Raw genomic sequence first — 15,752 nt, forward strand, 5'->3', positions numbered from 1 at the left:
CCAACAACTAGATAATGTGAAGTTGCTTCGATGTTGATGGAAATTAAATTGATTGAAAAATACGTTGTTCTAACAAGGCCTTTTAATATGTATATTTCCTTGGTTCTAATGAGTGCTTTTGAAGATGTCTCGAAACTTTTATCACATCAAGGCAGTTTTTTAAGTTGTTGCATAAATGGCGTTCTACATATATGCTTAGGCCAAGGGCTATTTCGATTGCGCAACGAGAGGCACGTACACACCGTACAAACCAGACAGATGAGTAGGTGATTCAATTGTCTGTTGTGTGTCAGTCACCTACCTGATGACAAGACTAGAGGAGAGAGTTACCCTACTACTACTAGGACATTTTGGAAATGTATGCATTTCAAATGCCGCTTCTCTGTTTAGTTGTTTACAACATTCTGTCAGTAGGCCCAAGATTGTCTGTGGACGGATCAAACATTAAGGAGAAGGTAAATAAACCTAATTGTTTAGGCGGCCTAGCTAAGGAGAGAGGCCTACTAATTATTACAAATAAATTTAGGCTAGGCCCAGGCTAGCTGGGACGGAGTCTTGTACTATTGAAAAAAAACATAAAGCGCACTAAATATAATATATTTAGTGCGCTTTATATATAGGCCCCTAGGCCTATATTATAGGCCTGGCATAATAAAATATTTAGCAAAAGAAGGGAGTAGATATTTAATTGTCACACTATTGTTATTCCATCACAAGTGTGGATTCTTCAAGGTACTGTAGTATGTACAGCGGGGCATATTGTTCAGGAGAATGTAGGCCTAGGCCCTAGCCTAGGCGGGTGTCTATAAAACGAAGACCCCTATTTTTCCTCCATTATTTTGATGATAATATGCCAGGCTGTCACAAAATCAAAATTATGAATTTTTTTGGGCGTCTGTTTGCGAAATTTTCAAGGGTCTTCGTTTCGGTGTCTACTTCAATTCAAGTACAAAACGAAGACCAAAGACCCGAAAAACGAATTATCTTATTGAAAGTATTTGAAAATCATCATAAAACAGTTGCCAAGTACCTATTTCATTATTTCATCGCGATTGAGAGAAAAAAAAATGTGGCTCTTCGTTTTTCAGGTCTTCGGTCTTTGTAGACGTACAAAATTGGTTGCCGCTTTGGAACTGGAATAAAGAGTAAATCATTAAATTGACTCGGGTTCAGGCAATAGTGTGCTAAAACGACGAATACTAGGCCTATATATACATAGAAACCAGAGGATCCACTAATTAGTCATAAATAAAACAAAAAGACAGTAACTCCAAAAAGAGACACACATTTTGAGATTCAACGTTTCGATCTATTTGATCATTTTCAAGAATACTGTTGAGAAAATCTCACCCATCCATATATGTTTACAATATTAACAGAAGTATAACAGAAAGCAAATATAAACCGACCAATGAGATTAAAATCAAAGTTATAACTAGCCAATTAAAAACGAGGTAATTAAAAATGAGGTGTGTCTTATATTAAATATATCACTTATTATTGTGAATAAACAATGAAGAATCAACAATTATTCAACAATAGTATAGAAACCTGGGAATGCTGGCTGAATGAAAGTCTCATGACATGAAATAAACTAATAATTCAGTGAAATAAAATATACTTAAACAGTAGATAATCGATACCACAATATATTTTGTACTTTTCAACAACTGTACTTTAAAAAGAACATTTTTCTCTATTGAAGAGTCTACATAAATAGTCAATCAGACTTGGTAATGCGCATGACTTTGCGATTTTCATAACACCACTTTTTAATTGTATTGATGCCTTGTGGAAAAACACATGCCTTGTTGACCTAAAACTAAAGCAGTGGTTCCTGGGGTCTGCCAAGTCAAAAGAGTCCACAAAAAATGTAGGTGTCTGTGAAAAATGTTGGGGTCCGCTAGATTTGTAGACCAATTTTTTATGATTCGTTCCATTATTTTTCCTGTCTTACTACAACAGTGTGATTAACATCTTACTGCTAATTATTAGGTTCCGTATCATTAATGAAATACTTTTGACATAGGCAGACATCATTCACTGTAAAAAAAAAAAACTTTACATATTTTAGTGGCAAATTTTCAATCAAATATCTTATTGCAGATGGTTTTTTTTTCTGTGTGCTTTATGTAGATGTTTAGACAGGTACTGTAATAGCAATCCTCAGGAAGTTGTTAATAAACAACCTGTTTGTATGCTTTGCCTTGTATACTTTTACCAGGATATTAAAAAAAAATTCAGGAGGGAGCCTTAAATTTGACAAAATTAAAAATAAATTGGGGATAATAGAAAATTACATTCAAATTTTGAGTATGACATTGCCATTTCCGGCCATCTAAAAGTGCACTTATAAATGTTCTACATCAGCGGCAGCTCCCAACCATGGTGGGGCTGAGGTGGTATCGATCCCCTATCTGTAAAATTGACTTTCTGACCCCACCCCCCTTTATTTTGAATTCTAAGATCCACCACTGTTTAATGTTGTACTTTTTTTCTATATAATCTTATTGTTAGAATATCGATAATGAATAATACTTAGACTGAATACTTGGCACCATCTTACTTAAGAAACCGGTTTCATGAACGTGAACATATATATGAAACAAGGTCAAATGACATTTTACGCTTACATAAACCAAAGACTGAATAAAAAAAGAAGTTTTTGTACATCATGGGACAGAAATCTGGAATAACCTTAATAATTTTGCAACAACTGCTCCTAATATTTATACTTTTAAAAGACTAATGAATAACTGAGACGATTAAATATTTTGAATAATAAACAAAAAAATCTTAAACTGTTGTACATTGTCATGACATCACTTTTTAGTCTTTTGTCTTTTTAGTCTTTTTCTTTATGATGTTAATATTTTTAGTCTTTTGTCTGTTAATATTTTAGTATTTTACATTTCTTTGCAAATGTGTATTCCAATATGTTGGTATGTGTTTTTTTTCATCATTTCATTCTTATCTTCTTGCAATAACGGCCTTGTGAAAAACACCAATATGGTGATACAAGTTTTCTTGTTTATTATTATTATTATTATTACAATTTGACATGTCCCAAGGAGTTCACGAATACAAAAATGTTGGGAACCACTGAACTGGAGTATCAATTTAGCATATTGGCATACTTTAAACAAACAATGGGAGATCAGCAATAAATAAATTGAATAAAATCGGCCCAAGGAACGAACCTTGTAGTTTGTAGTACCCCTGAAGTTACTGAGGATGAATCGGAATTATACCCTGTTTTCTTACAATTTGTGAACTGTGCAATTTTCTTAACAATTATGTCATCAGCTTTTGCCTAATTGAGGTATACTGTACAATCGGTGTATGCATCAAGAATCTTATTTTGTTTATATTATTCATTTTGGCAACAAACAACAATACAAAATCTGAACAAATATATAAAAGCCGAGGAGAAGCCCCCTAAACCTCGCATAGGAGTGTACAGTAGTACATGATATTCTATCTACAAACCTGTGCTGAGATAATATTAATGCTAGCCCTGTCATGCGAGTTAATATGCTTATCTATAGTATCCTTAATGTTTTACACCAGATGCATCACTTTTTCTAGTTTACAGTCATTCCGCACCTTAATTTTATGAACTTAAATTTTTGTTAATTTATTGCTTCATAAATTATTTGTTTTGAATTTTATATCTGATTTAAGTTTTACCACAAAACCTATCTGAATATTTTGAGAACACTGGACATAATTATAGAACAAGATTTAATTATGATTTTAATTTATCCATACCTACAGTAGGTTCGCACTAATTTAGGCCAATTAAGAATTACTTTTTCTGGTGCAAAATAGTGGAATTCGTTATTGAGTTTAATGAGATCACTTACAGAATTGTCTTATCAGAGTATTTAGACTAAAGCCTTATTTTGTTTATTTGTATTAATTATTGAATTGTTTAGTTTAGGTTTAAGGATGTTGATACTCCTGTGTAGTTAATAAAGGGACCAACTTAGAGAAATCTATTTATTGGCTCCCATTGTAATTCATATCATGTTTGCCTATGTCAGTATTTCAATTGATTTTGTATGGTTTCTGTTATCCATTAAATTCAATTCAATTACATCTCAGCGTTTAATAGTAGTAAAAAGTCAGTTGAATGAGAGAAGATATCCGGGGATTAGGTCTTATTGTATATAGGGTACAATACAATAGTACAATCTGAATGAGCAGGGAGGGACACAATCATTCAATAGTGAACTGAATCAAGACCAAAAAATTCTGTGATTCATACTCAATCAGTATTATAAATTATAGGCCTATAAGCAATTTTATATTACAAGTAATAAATGATGGTAAGCAATTACTGTATCTCAGTTTAGATTTTACTGTAAGTAGCGTACTGTAGCACAATTACATAAACAAATAATGTGAAGGCTTACAGTAGATGGATAAACCTGGATTCAAAACTGTTTTATAATTCAGTTCAATTCAAATTTTATTTCAGACATCCAGTGTACATATCAAAAAATTAAATGAAAGATACTGCAAAAAAAAAATGCTATAAAACTATGTACAAGATTTTTCATGGCAATGCACTTTCATATCGTAGGGATAGATTCATATTAAATGAACCAAAGTATAACACAAGATCAGCAGATGTTTATATATAGAAAAACGGAATATAAAACAACCTATTGTGGTGCTATTTTGGAATAGTCCTAATGACAGTGTTAGAAATGCACCAAGTTAAAGAGCTTATTTTATCTTGATTGTACAATTTTAATAGTTTACTCACATTGTCTTGATGATTTCTAAGTAATAATAATATGTTGTTCTTCTATAGTGCTTAATGCCTTTACAAAGCCTCTAAGCGCTTCACATTACTACCTCGGTCATTGGATCAAACACATATGGAACACATTGAACACCAAATTATGTTATTCAATTAAATTATATTATTATTCCATAATATTGCGGCTAGTAATCAGCGCAGTTGTGTTGGAACCTACCAGGTACTCACTTGTACTCCTGGGTGGAGAGAGGCAACAGTAGATAAAGTGCGTTGCCCAAGGACACAAGCGATTTGCACAGCGAGAGTTTTGAACCCCCGACATCAAGGTTGGGAGTCCAAGCTTGATGTGCCACCGCTCTTAAGTATTAATGTAATGTTTTTCTTAACCTTCTGTTTTTACTACTTTTGTGTTTGTATTAATTTTTCTTCATTTTATACTGCTTACCTTGATGAAAACACCAGTAGGTGAATAAAGTTTTCCGTGTTGAAATAAAGTACTTAGTATATTATATTTATATTATATCATTATCATTATTATTAATAATAGTATGTCGTTCTTATATACTAGCGCTTCATGCATAAATCCTCTACACACACTCATCTCCCTGGGAAGAATTCCATAATATTGCAGCTAGTTATCAGCGCAGTTAGGTTCAAACCTACTAGGAACCCACTTGTACTCCTGGGTGGATAGAAGCAACCGTAGATAAAGTGCCTTGCCCAAGGACACAAGCGATTTGCACAGCAAGAGTTTTGAACCCCCGACCTTGAGGTTGGAAGTCCGAGCCACAACCGATGCGCCAACCGCTTATACACATTATTATTACAATTATCATTTAATACTATTATTATTATTATCATCATCATTATTATTATTATTATTAAATTATGATATTTTTTTTCTTCTCACAGATCTCAAGAGTGGCAAGAGATGCTTGCAATGGGGTAAAATGTTCTGTTATTAGAATTTTGAGGTAGCAATAGTTTAAATGTTATAATGTGAATAGGATAAGTTGTGACTACAGCAGTACACAGGCGTGGATTCTTTGCACCATTCGCTATGACGAAGGTCAGGGTGAGAGATAATGTTTTTAAATATATAAAGTGATTGCAGCGCCTGGTGGTCTGGTAAATTTAAACTTTCCCCTTTTTTCGAAAATGCCACCTTCCTCAACCAAAGTCAAAAATATAGATAAAAAAATGCAATACTTTTTAGTTCCTTTGTGACCTTAGATCACTGAAGAACTATTGGGATGACACAGATGTGAAATGTGTGTGTGTGTGGCAAAAACCAGTCTGTATGTTTGTAAACAAATAGGCTCCTAAACGTTGCCTCGCGGTGGGTATACATTGTGCCCAAGAGGTACTGGTGGACATGTAATTGTGTGGGAAATGTTTGTTTTTTCGGTTAGATAGAAAATGTAAGCTGTATGCGATAAAACATACCCCCTACCACCAGTTTTGAGTGGTTTTTTTAGTCCAAATTCTTATTTGCGCATGCGTCGGACATTGAGCAAGCTAAGATAGTTGTGGCAAATCGGCCAATGTGTTATTATTAATTTATGGTGTACTGTGTGTTTTATTAGTGTTTTAGTATAGTCTATACTTGAAGGCAAGAGTAGGCCTACATTGAACAAAGTCTATACAAACAACGGCGTCGACAGCATGGAATTGAAGGACCTGGTGTGTCTAGGCCTAGGCGTGACATAGGCTACGTAATGTAGGCTTTTCTTCGGCGACTGTGCTATTGCAATTGACGGCCCCGGTGTAGGCCTATACTTAAGCGTAAATTAGGCTTCTTTTCGGCGACTGTGCTAATACTTAAAGTTCTTCCGTGTGTTTTAGTAATCGCGAGGCTATCTAGAGCATTTCGTCATGTTGTTGATCAAATCGGCCATTGTGCTATATATCAGGTGTACCTATCCTAGTGTGTGTTCAATTAATACTGGTTTGTAGGTGTACCCTGTGTTTTAGAGTAAATACTTAAGGGTGAAGAATACATTGAATGAACAGTATGTGAATACACACAAAGACGATTTTATGAAATTGATGGACCTAGCTAAAAGCCCAACTTGTTAAAATAATTTCTAAATTTGGTCTGCGCGGAGTTGGGGGTGGGGGAGTGATATACAGCATGTGATGGATGCACTAGGTTGGGCACCTTGCGTAATCAGAAGCGGGTCTGTACGCCCCTAGGCCTAGTGCATGAAAAGATGAAAATGATGATCGTTTTGCGAGGTGGTTTTCACCTACGATTCAATAGCCTATCAAAACAATATTCGGGTGAAGAAATCAGTCTTGCATGATGTAACAAGTTATTTTTAGCAGCGAATCTCTGTGGAAACATGTGAGTCTTCACGCTGTGAATTAACGATCCGATCAGCCAACTGGGCAGGTCTTTTCGGGGACGGACCGCGGTGTTGTCTATCTTTAGCCGCAGTTAGCGTGCTGCTTATTTTTAGTGACGGTAAACAATAAAATAATTAACAAGAATGGGCTTTGTATTCAAATTTATGGCGACCAATGTCTGTTGTAAGCAATTTTAAGAGTTTCAAGTCGGCAAATTTGGAGACAATTCCTTTATTTTTTGAGCTTTTGTTAAATTTACCGACTTAGGCCGACATACCCAATCCACAGACCCTGGGACTTTACCCGGGAAAATTCTTGTAGGCGAATTTGGGCGTAAAGCATAAAGTCGGGGTGGGATTCTACCCGGAGAACTATGGTAATATTTTATAGCAGTAGTGACTGAGAGAGTTTTCTCTATTGTTGAAAAAACAAGACCAAGCTTCGAACTAGCATGAAAACAAAAACTTAAAAGTGCTTTAATGACACACAAGCTGGAAATGTTGAACAGAGATTATTAAGTGTCATTCGAATAAATATTGACGTTATGACTCCAATGAGATCAGCAAAACAAGCAACAAACCGTGCCCTTCATGGTGCAGTCTGTAGGCCTGCTGATTAAAATATAACTTAAATATTTGTGTTGGTTGTGAGGTAAATAAACAGTACACTTGAAATTAAGTAACTCTTGTTTTGTTTGAAGCAACTGTACAGGAATTAGGATATATAATTGCCATCTTAATTCTTACAATTGTTTGTCACCAATGAATAGCATCCCTATTTTTGATATTCAAATGTTGGCAGGTATGTAAATATACAGCATTTGATGGACGGACCTGTATGGTGGTGTAGGTGTACATAAAAACATTAGAAACCATTACTGGACCACAAATCCCTCTAAACTATGTTTACATACAAAGGAACGTACATACCCGCAGGGTTCTGGTTTTGCATTGTCTAAATATTTATTAAAAGTGATTGTAATTATATCAGCAACGCAGTGTACTGTGATAACATACACTGTTGAGTTTTATATTTTGATTTGTAGCAATATTCAAGGATTTCCAAGTTTTTAATGTAATTTTGACCCTCTCGACTTTATTAGCCCACTCTCTGAGGCAGAGGGCTTATAATGATTTTGAGCGAATTTTGAAGTCACTCCTTTTTCTGTCAGGGCCTTCAGTTGTGACGTGATTAAGCTGATCTTGTAATAATATGGATGAGAAGGCCTGGAAAGTATAAAGTATGAAGGGTTTTTGAGAAAATATTGTCGGGAAATCGTGAAATTGTATGTTATATCATGTACCTTTAACCACTGGGATCAGTTTCATAAGAAAAAAGTGTGTTCGTCATTTGTCAGATTGCAAATGGTCTGTATATTCCATATTTTGTATATCAACCAATCACAGACTAGAAGGGTAAGCTTCACGGCTAATACAAAAAATAGTTCTAAAATTTACGCAGATATCGAAAAGGAATGGATACCACATTGGAAAAAAATGTCTCATGTGATGTCGTGAATTGAGACGATTTGGGCTTGCTTTGCCGTTTTAATCATTGTAGGCATACTATCTATAACTCTGAAATCGTGAGTGTAAACAGCATTCAATATAGTTGGTTCGCCTTGCTACCTCCACCACCGAGTGTAAACAAATTTGAGCCAGTGTTGGTTTTTTTTTTTTTATTATTTATCATTTCCGAAATATCTATGTCATCACAAAGAGGGCTAGTAAAATAAAAATAAAATGAAAATAAAATGTTCATAGTCATACACAAATTAATTTAAAAATGACGATCTGTTTTTTTCTTCTCCGCGGTAAGAAAACCCGGAAGCCCAATGTACGGAAAATGAGTTTGGGCGATGTATATAGTCATCACCTGAGCACGTGGTGGAGGAGAAATTTCTATTATCTTATTGGCTAACATGTGATTTGGAGGCGTGGCTTCTTTGTTGGACTCACCCAGGCGCAACTGCCGAACTTTGAACTTTAACTTTGTTTACGCCGTGAGTTCATGAAAGTCAAACATGGAGTCTGAGAATTGGTAGACATTTTAACGAACTTTCAAAGGAACATCGAAATTGGTGCATACTATTGCAAATTAACTTCGTGTAGGTAAATAAGGTTCTTTACAGGCCTGTTGCGCTATTTATATTGGTGGTTTTTGTACAGCATTGATTGAAGTAGCCGGCGAAAACATCGTAGTAGCCGATCGAATGCGCCGGCCGCCGGCTCTTAAATAAACCCCTGAATCACAATTTGCTTTTATGTGTATTAAACACCATGGAATTTAGATTGTACCTCATCATTTCTTGCGAATAAATGAACAAGTTTTGGCATAGGCCCTAGTCAAGATTGTTTGGAGGATTTAAAAAAATGTGTTGGTCAAATTAAAACCTTATTGACAATTATATCGCGAAGGCTAGATAGATGATAGCGAGGTCCACACAGTTCTTTCTTTCGCGACGCTAGCCTTCCCTACTCAGCTCACAACAACTAGGCCTAGATAGAAAAACAAAATAGTCTGGCTGGATCAATACGTCTAGTAGATCAGATATTACAAAAAATGTAAGCTATTTTTTTATGAATTCAAACTAATCACAAGTTGCTTTTATGTGTATTAAGCCACACATTCAAATCACTGTGTTTTAGAAAATTTTTTAATGGTATGTTTTGCTGTATTTTTGTGGTCTATCCATATGGTAAGTCATACCATTACTCCATTGTTATAGGGAGACAAAATTAAAACAAACAGCACCGCCGGAGAATGTCGATAAGTGCACTACAGAATTTTAGATCGTATGTACCTAATCATTTCGAGATAAACTTTCTTGTATACTAGCTTATTAGCTGTTATTTTACTCTATTTCAAAAGGAAAAATGTTCATCAAGGCTTTGCCCTTCAAACTTGGTGAATTTTCAATCTTTTAATACAGCATGCCTTGGCTAGTTCTGTCATCTGGCTTAGGCTTACAGAGCATGTGCGCTCGCTGTTTCCATACTACAGTACTGTATAGTATTACTGTACAAAATGGTTGTTCATTGGCCTCTGTTGTAGATTTTAAAAGTATTTTATTTAAATTTGTTTAGTTTAAATTCCGAAAAAACAGGAATTCTTTTGGAAATTCATTAAGTACTGTATACAGTTCAGGGGTTTATTTAAGAGCCGGCGGCCGGCGCATTCGATCGGCTACTACGATGTTTTCGCCGGCTACTTCAATCAATGCTGTACAAAAATTAATACAAAAACCACCAATATAAATAGCGCAACAGGCCTGTAAAGAACCTTATTTACCTACAGGAAGTTAATTTGCAATAGTATGCACTCATTTCGATGTTCCTTTCTGTTGAAAGTTCGTTAAAATGTCTACCAATTCTCAGACTCCATGTTTGACTTTCATGAACTCACGGCGTAAACAAAGTTAAAGTTCAAAGTTCGGCAGTCGCGCCTGGGTGAGTCCATCAAAGAAGCCACGCCTCCAAGTCACATGTTAGCCAATAAGATAATAGAAATTTCTCCTCTACCACGTGCTCAGGTGATGACGATATATATCACCCAAATTCTTTTTCCGTACATTGGGCTTCCGGGTTTTCTTAACGCGGAGAAGAAAAGAACAGATCGTCATTTTTAAATTAATTTGTGTATGACTATGAACATTTTATTTTCATTTTATTTTTATTTTACTAGCCCTCTTTGTGATGACATAGATATTTCGGAAATGATAAATAATTTAAAAAAAACCAACACTGGCTCAAATTCGTTTACACTCGGAGGCGGAGGTAGCAAGGCGAACCAACTATATTGAATGCTGTTTACACTCACAATTTCAGAGTTATAGATAGCTGTAGGCCTACAATGATTAAAACGGCAAAGCAAGCCCAAATCGCCTCAATTCACGACATCACATGAGACATTTTTTCCAATGTGGTATCCATTCCTTTTCGATATCTGCGTAAATTTTAGAACTATTTTTTGCTCTCCTTAGATGTTTTCTTCAACGCAGATCTAGGGCGCATAGGCCTAAATGGTGAATCCCCACAAATTTCAACATATTTGTGAAAAGTATACAACTTCATCATTATAAAAATTGTATTTTCAATTTATTTTGGTGGATTTTATTAAATTTTTATAAACTTAAAAAAGAATGTATTTCAATTATTGAATCAATATTCTGACCTTAAATTCCGATGTTGTGCTCGAAAAATTCGTAAATTCTAGGCCTATTCTAACCTACTCAGTAAGTATACTAATTAATGAGGTTGTGATCATCACTGCATGTGATTGCACATGTGCAACCACTGTGCAGTGTATACTAAGAAGTTCAAATGGGAAACTAATTTTCCGTACCATATGACATACCACGATGTTCAAACATCAATCAATGTGTTTGAATCGATATTAGGCCTACAGGAAAACAATTTGTTAATAAAACATTGATAAACATTGTTCATTTTGTAGGATGCTTGAATACCATTCAAAATTAGGAAATATCATATGAGTGAATAGTGTATGTGTGTAAACTTGTCTCTTTCTTATCTGTGCCTGGGATAGCCAGCTAAGTCCTGGTCCTAGCAACTGAGGTAGGCTGCAGGCTTATATGGCGCCTAAGCCTGCCAAGGCCTAGATATAGCCTACACAGTGGCTGTAGCCTATCTAACTTAGGCCTAAACTCACGATACGATATTTTCAGCTATTGTATGATATTCCTCTCATGAATTAAATTTAGGCTTTTTGAGATTCGCGAAAGTTTAATGTCGCGAAAACGGCCGAAATTATCAATTCGCGAAAGTTTCTGGTTTACAGTATCTATTTAGGCTAGGCCTATGTATAAAGATACAGTATATGTAAAAATATCAACTTTTTTACAGCTCATAGTTGATTCTGGAAACTGTTTAAAAAAAAAATTATGTAGAGAAATGCCATCAAATGGGCTTAAAAAAACTCTAATACCCTGGAGCGCAATGGCCTCTTATACACATCTGGTTTATTTAAGAGCCGGCGGCCGGCGCATTCGATCGGCTACTACGATGTTTTCGCCGGCTACTTCAATCAATGCTGTACAAAAATTAATACAAAAACCATCTACCGGAATTTTTACTCCGGAAATAAGCAAAGGCATAAATGGACGGCCACGAGAAAAGAAGTTTTTGCTCAACCTGGCAACTGTCACTGGAGGACTTTTTTTCCGCAATTTACCATGGCTACCTCTATTGTACAATATATAAATAAACTATTACAGTAATAGTAGACCTCTACTATAATGCTGCATACAGTACTATGGCTCTAGTTAAAAGTGTTAATGTGTGTGTGTAAAACAGTGAAAATTGGTATACTGTACACAAGAAGCAAAAAGAAACAGTAAATAAAATCAAATTTTTGAAAGAATGAGAAGTTATAGAATTTAATGAATTGCATGTATCTGAATGCAATAATGCACTTTATTAAAACAATGGAAGGCGTAACTATAATTTTACTGGCGTGTCATTTTAATTAATAGATAATCTCCATGACAACGCTATTGGGACTACGCTCTGTAAGAATGGTTCATTCACAGTATTTCGTCCGGAAATAGTTGCGTTGTTTAATAACTTTTTGTCCCACGTTGCATTGTGGGATATGGATACATGACATGGATGTTTTAACTTCACGGTGCTCACACCAAGGACTTTAACTGTTACCAGGATAGGAATCTGGCTGGTTTAAGCCGTCTAACTTTGATTTAGCCTTATGTGCAGTATTGTTATGCAAATGAGCCAGATAAGCACAATCTGCACATGCTCAGAAAAACAAAACTTTCCTTAGCCACACTGCATATCGGCTAGGCGCGTACAGCAGCTAGGCCTAGCTTATCTTATTTTTGTTTGTTACGCACCACTGACTTAGGCTGTTTGTTATCACTTCAAAATGTCTACCGATTCGTGGAAAAGGCGTATTAAAATCCAAATATTGAAGCTTGTGAGCAATACACTTTAATTTTATATAGGTAAGTAGTAAGTATATGAATAATTTTAATGCACTAGTTAGCTGATAACTACATTCTAATTTGTTTTGGGTCTTTTTTCTGCATTTTTATAAGCGGTTAGACATGGACTAGGCCGGGTCTAGGCTAGCCTAATCACATCAATTTTAAATCAAATTTGTAGACATATCTTAACTTGCAGGTGATTTTATTGGTAGACTAGTTTGTTTTTTAAGTGTGTAAGTATGATTGATTTGCATGCCAAGTGAAATTAGTACAGTCAACTCTCCCAATACCGACCACCCTTCGGACCGTCCACTTTGACCCGTTTTCCGGACGGACCGGTTTAGAGAACGTCATATTTACCTACCTTGGTTCCCCGACCTTGAGTCAATAATAAGCCTAGGCCTAGCAAGGTACAGCAGAAAGGTACACCACACTGCATCATGTACTGTGTAGGCCTACTGACCTGAGAACGTCATTTAAAATTCATGTTTTACTTTATTTTTACATTATGTTGTACGTACCTATTTTTTTGTGTCGAAGTCTATTATTAATGAAAATTTACACAAATCAACTTAATGTGTATCGTAATTTATAATAAGTGTCAGTGTTATTTTTCGTTCGATTGCCATAATCTGCTTCGCTTCAACGTGGTTGCACGCTTGATTGGTTTTCGATGCCGCTGGCATAACCTTAGCTTGTTGGGTCGCTAAATGCAAAAAATAAGTGCTAACTTATGCAGCGCCCCCTAAACTGCGTCAGCCAATAGAAAACAGTCAGAGGTGACAGTCGAAGTGTCATGCGCAATTGTTTTTATGAAGATAGTGTGGGACCGCTTGGTTTGCCCTAGCGTGAGAATGAATGCAAAATGTAAGAAAAGGATACGTTCCTTAATAAAGAAAACACACTCTCATGAACTCTATTAAACAATCAGTTTATTAAACAAATGAAATCTAGGCTTATTGCAATTAATTAATTAATGCGCTATCGGCGTGTCACACGATCAACACTAACGATCGTACATGTGGTGTTGTTCTGTGATTGATAGTTGTTATTTGGAGCCAGTCGATGTGTCTCCGATGATTTATTTAACATATTTCGTCAATAAATCATCATTTTAAACTGGCCGTCCGGTTTTCAGAAGGTAATTTTATTGTTTCGGACTTAAGAATTTGGCCGGAATTGGGAAATCCGGTTTTCAGAAAGTATTTTAATACACTAAGAATAGGAATGATTTTGGGACTTTAAAAAACGACCGGTTTTGCGTGAAATCCGGTTTTCTGGGTGGTCGGTATTGGGAGAGTTGACTGTACCCTTATTTTGCTTTGTTTTACCGTACCGTAATTCTCAGCTAGGCCTAGCTGTATGCCTAGCCGATACGCAGAGTGGCCATCGTGCGGCTAAGGAAAGTTTTGTTTTTCTGAGCATGTGCAGATTGTGCTTATCTGGCTCATTTGCATAACAATACCGCACATAAAGCTAATTCAAGTTAGACGGCTTAAACCAGCCAGCTTCCTATCCTGGTAACAGTTAAAAGTCTTTGCTCACACAAGCAGAAATCAACTTCTCCTTGTCGCTGTAACTTGCGGAGAAGGTGATTTCCCTAACTCTGTACGTCTAGGCATGGATTCCTCCATGGTCTAGCTACTGCATGATGTTCATCTGTTCGCCTTGAATGACTGAGCCTAAGGCTGTTCGTAGCTGACATTAACATGACAATAAACAGAAAATAGCGATCTTGTTGACATTATCTGTGTGTGATATATTTTTTAAAGACATTAAGAGGTGAATGAGTAAAACTTTAGGTATTCCGTCAGACTTTAATTGAAATTTTAACTGGTCATGCGGACTTGTTATTGGGATAATTAACAGGTCCGCCATGCATTTTACTAGCCATTGGCCGGCGGACCAGCGTTATTTCGAACCCTTTTAATTATCGTTAATATAATATATATATTTGAATTTGTTTACTCCTATTTGTTCACTTCTAACTGTATTCATTTTTGATAAATGAGCATCTTATTACTTTTAATACCCAATTCACACTGATGCTATTTCGCAAATATTAACAACTTGTAACAAGTTGTAACCAGGTTTGGATGAGTGTGAAAGCAAATCCTTGTAAAAATTTCAGAGATATCACAAGGGTCCCCTGAGTTATCTCGGAACAAAAACAGACCATCGCAAGATCTGTTTTTTTCCCGAAATCTTCCGAGTTGTTGCGCATGCGTCATGTCCATATTTTGACCTTTTCGCGGGCTGTGTTTTTTTTTGTTTAGTTCGAACGAATGGCGGCAGCGATGGAAGACGTATCAAAATTACTACCATTTGTTAATAGGCCTAGACCTAATATCAAAAGAAATCTCGCTAAATTTCACATGTCTGATGTAGAAACAATCACGAGGCTTCGTAAAATACGCCGACAGCGAATCATTATGATGCTTGTCGCACTGATTGCCTCTAACAACAATGGTGAGCTACCGGCCGGCATCCCGACTGCGCCTAGCTAGCCTAGGCATATCTTTCTCGCCAGCTCGACTACAGCAAGCGAGCTAGGAGTTGAATTCGTTTTACTCTCCGAAGGCTAAGGACCATGGAATAATTATAATCTTGTTAATTTGTTACCAGGCCTAGTTTAGTAGTTGATATGTAATTCGGACAACCTACAACTAG

At 35.9% G+C, this 15,752-nt stretch overlaps 1 protein-coding gene across 4 annotated transcripts in view; it reads left to right on the forward strand.

Annotated features, from left to right (window-relative positions):
- The first annotated feature begins 223 nt into the window (after positions 1-223).
- Positions 224-15,752, forward strand: part of LOC117114232 — a 59,559-nt gene continuing 44,030 nt past the window's right edge. For all 4 annotated transcript variants that reach the window (XM_033257837.1, XM_033257839.1, XM_033257838.1 and 1 more), the window contains exons 1-2: positions 224-455; positions 5,684-5,716. In XM_033257837.1, coding sequence (XP_033113728.1) covers positions 357-455; positions 5,684-5,716 — 132 coding nt within the window. In that variant the 5' untranslated portion in view covers positions 224-356. The remainder of the gene's footprint in view (positions 456-5,683; positions 5,717-15,752) is intronic.

This window comes from Anneissia japonica, unplaced genomic scaffold (assembly GCF_011630105.1).
Source record: "Anneissia japonica isolate Jap-2015-1 unplaced genomic scaffold, ASM1163010v1 scaffold1525_len913038_cov183, whole genome shotgun sequence".
Lineage (NCBI taxonomy): Eukaryota > Metazoa > Echinodermata > Crinoidea > Comatulida > Comatulidae > Anneissia > Anneissia japonica.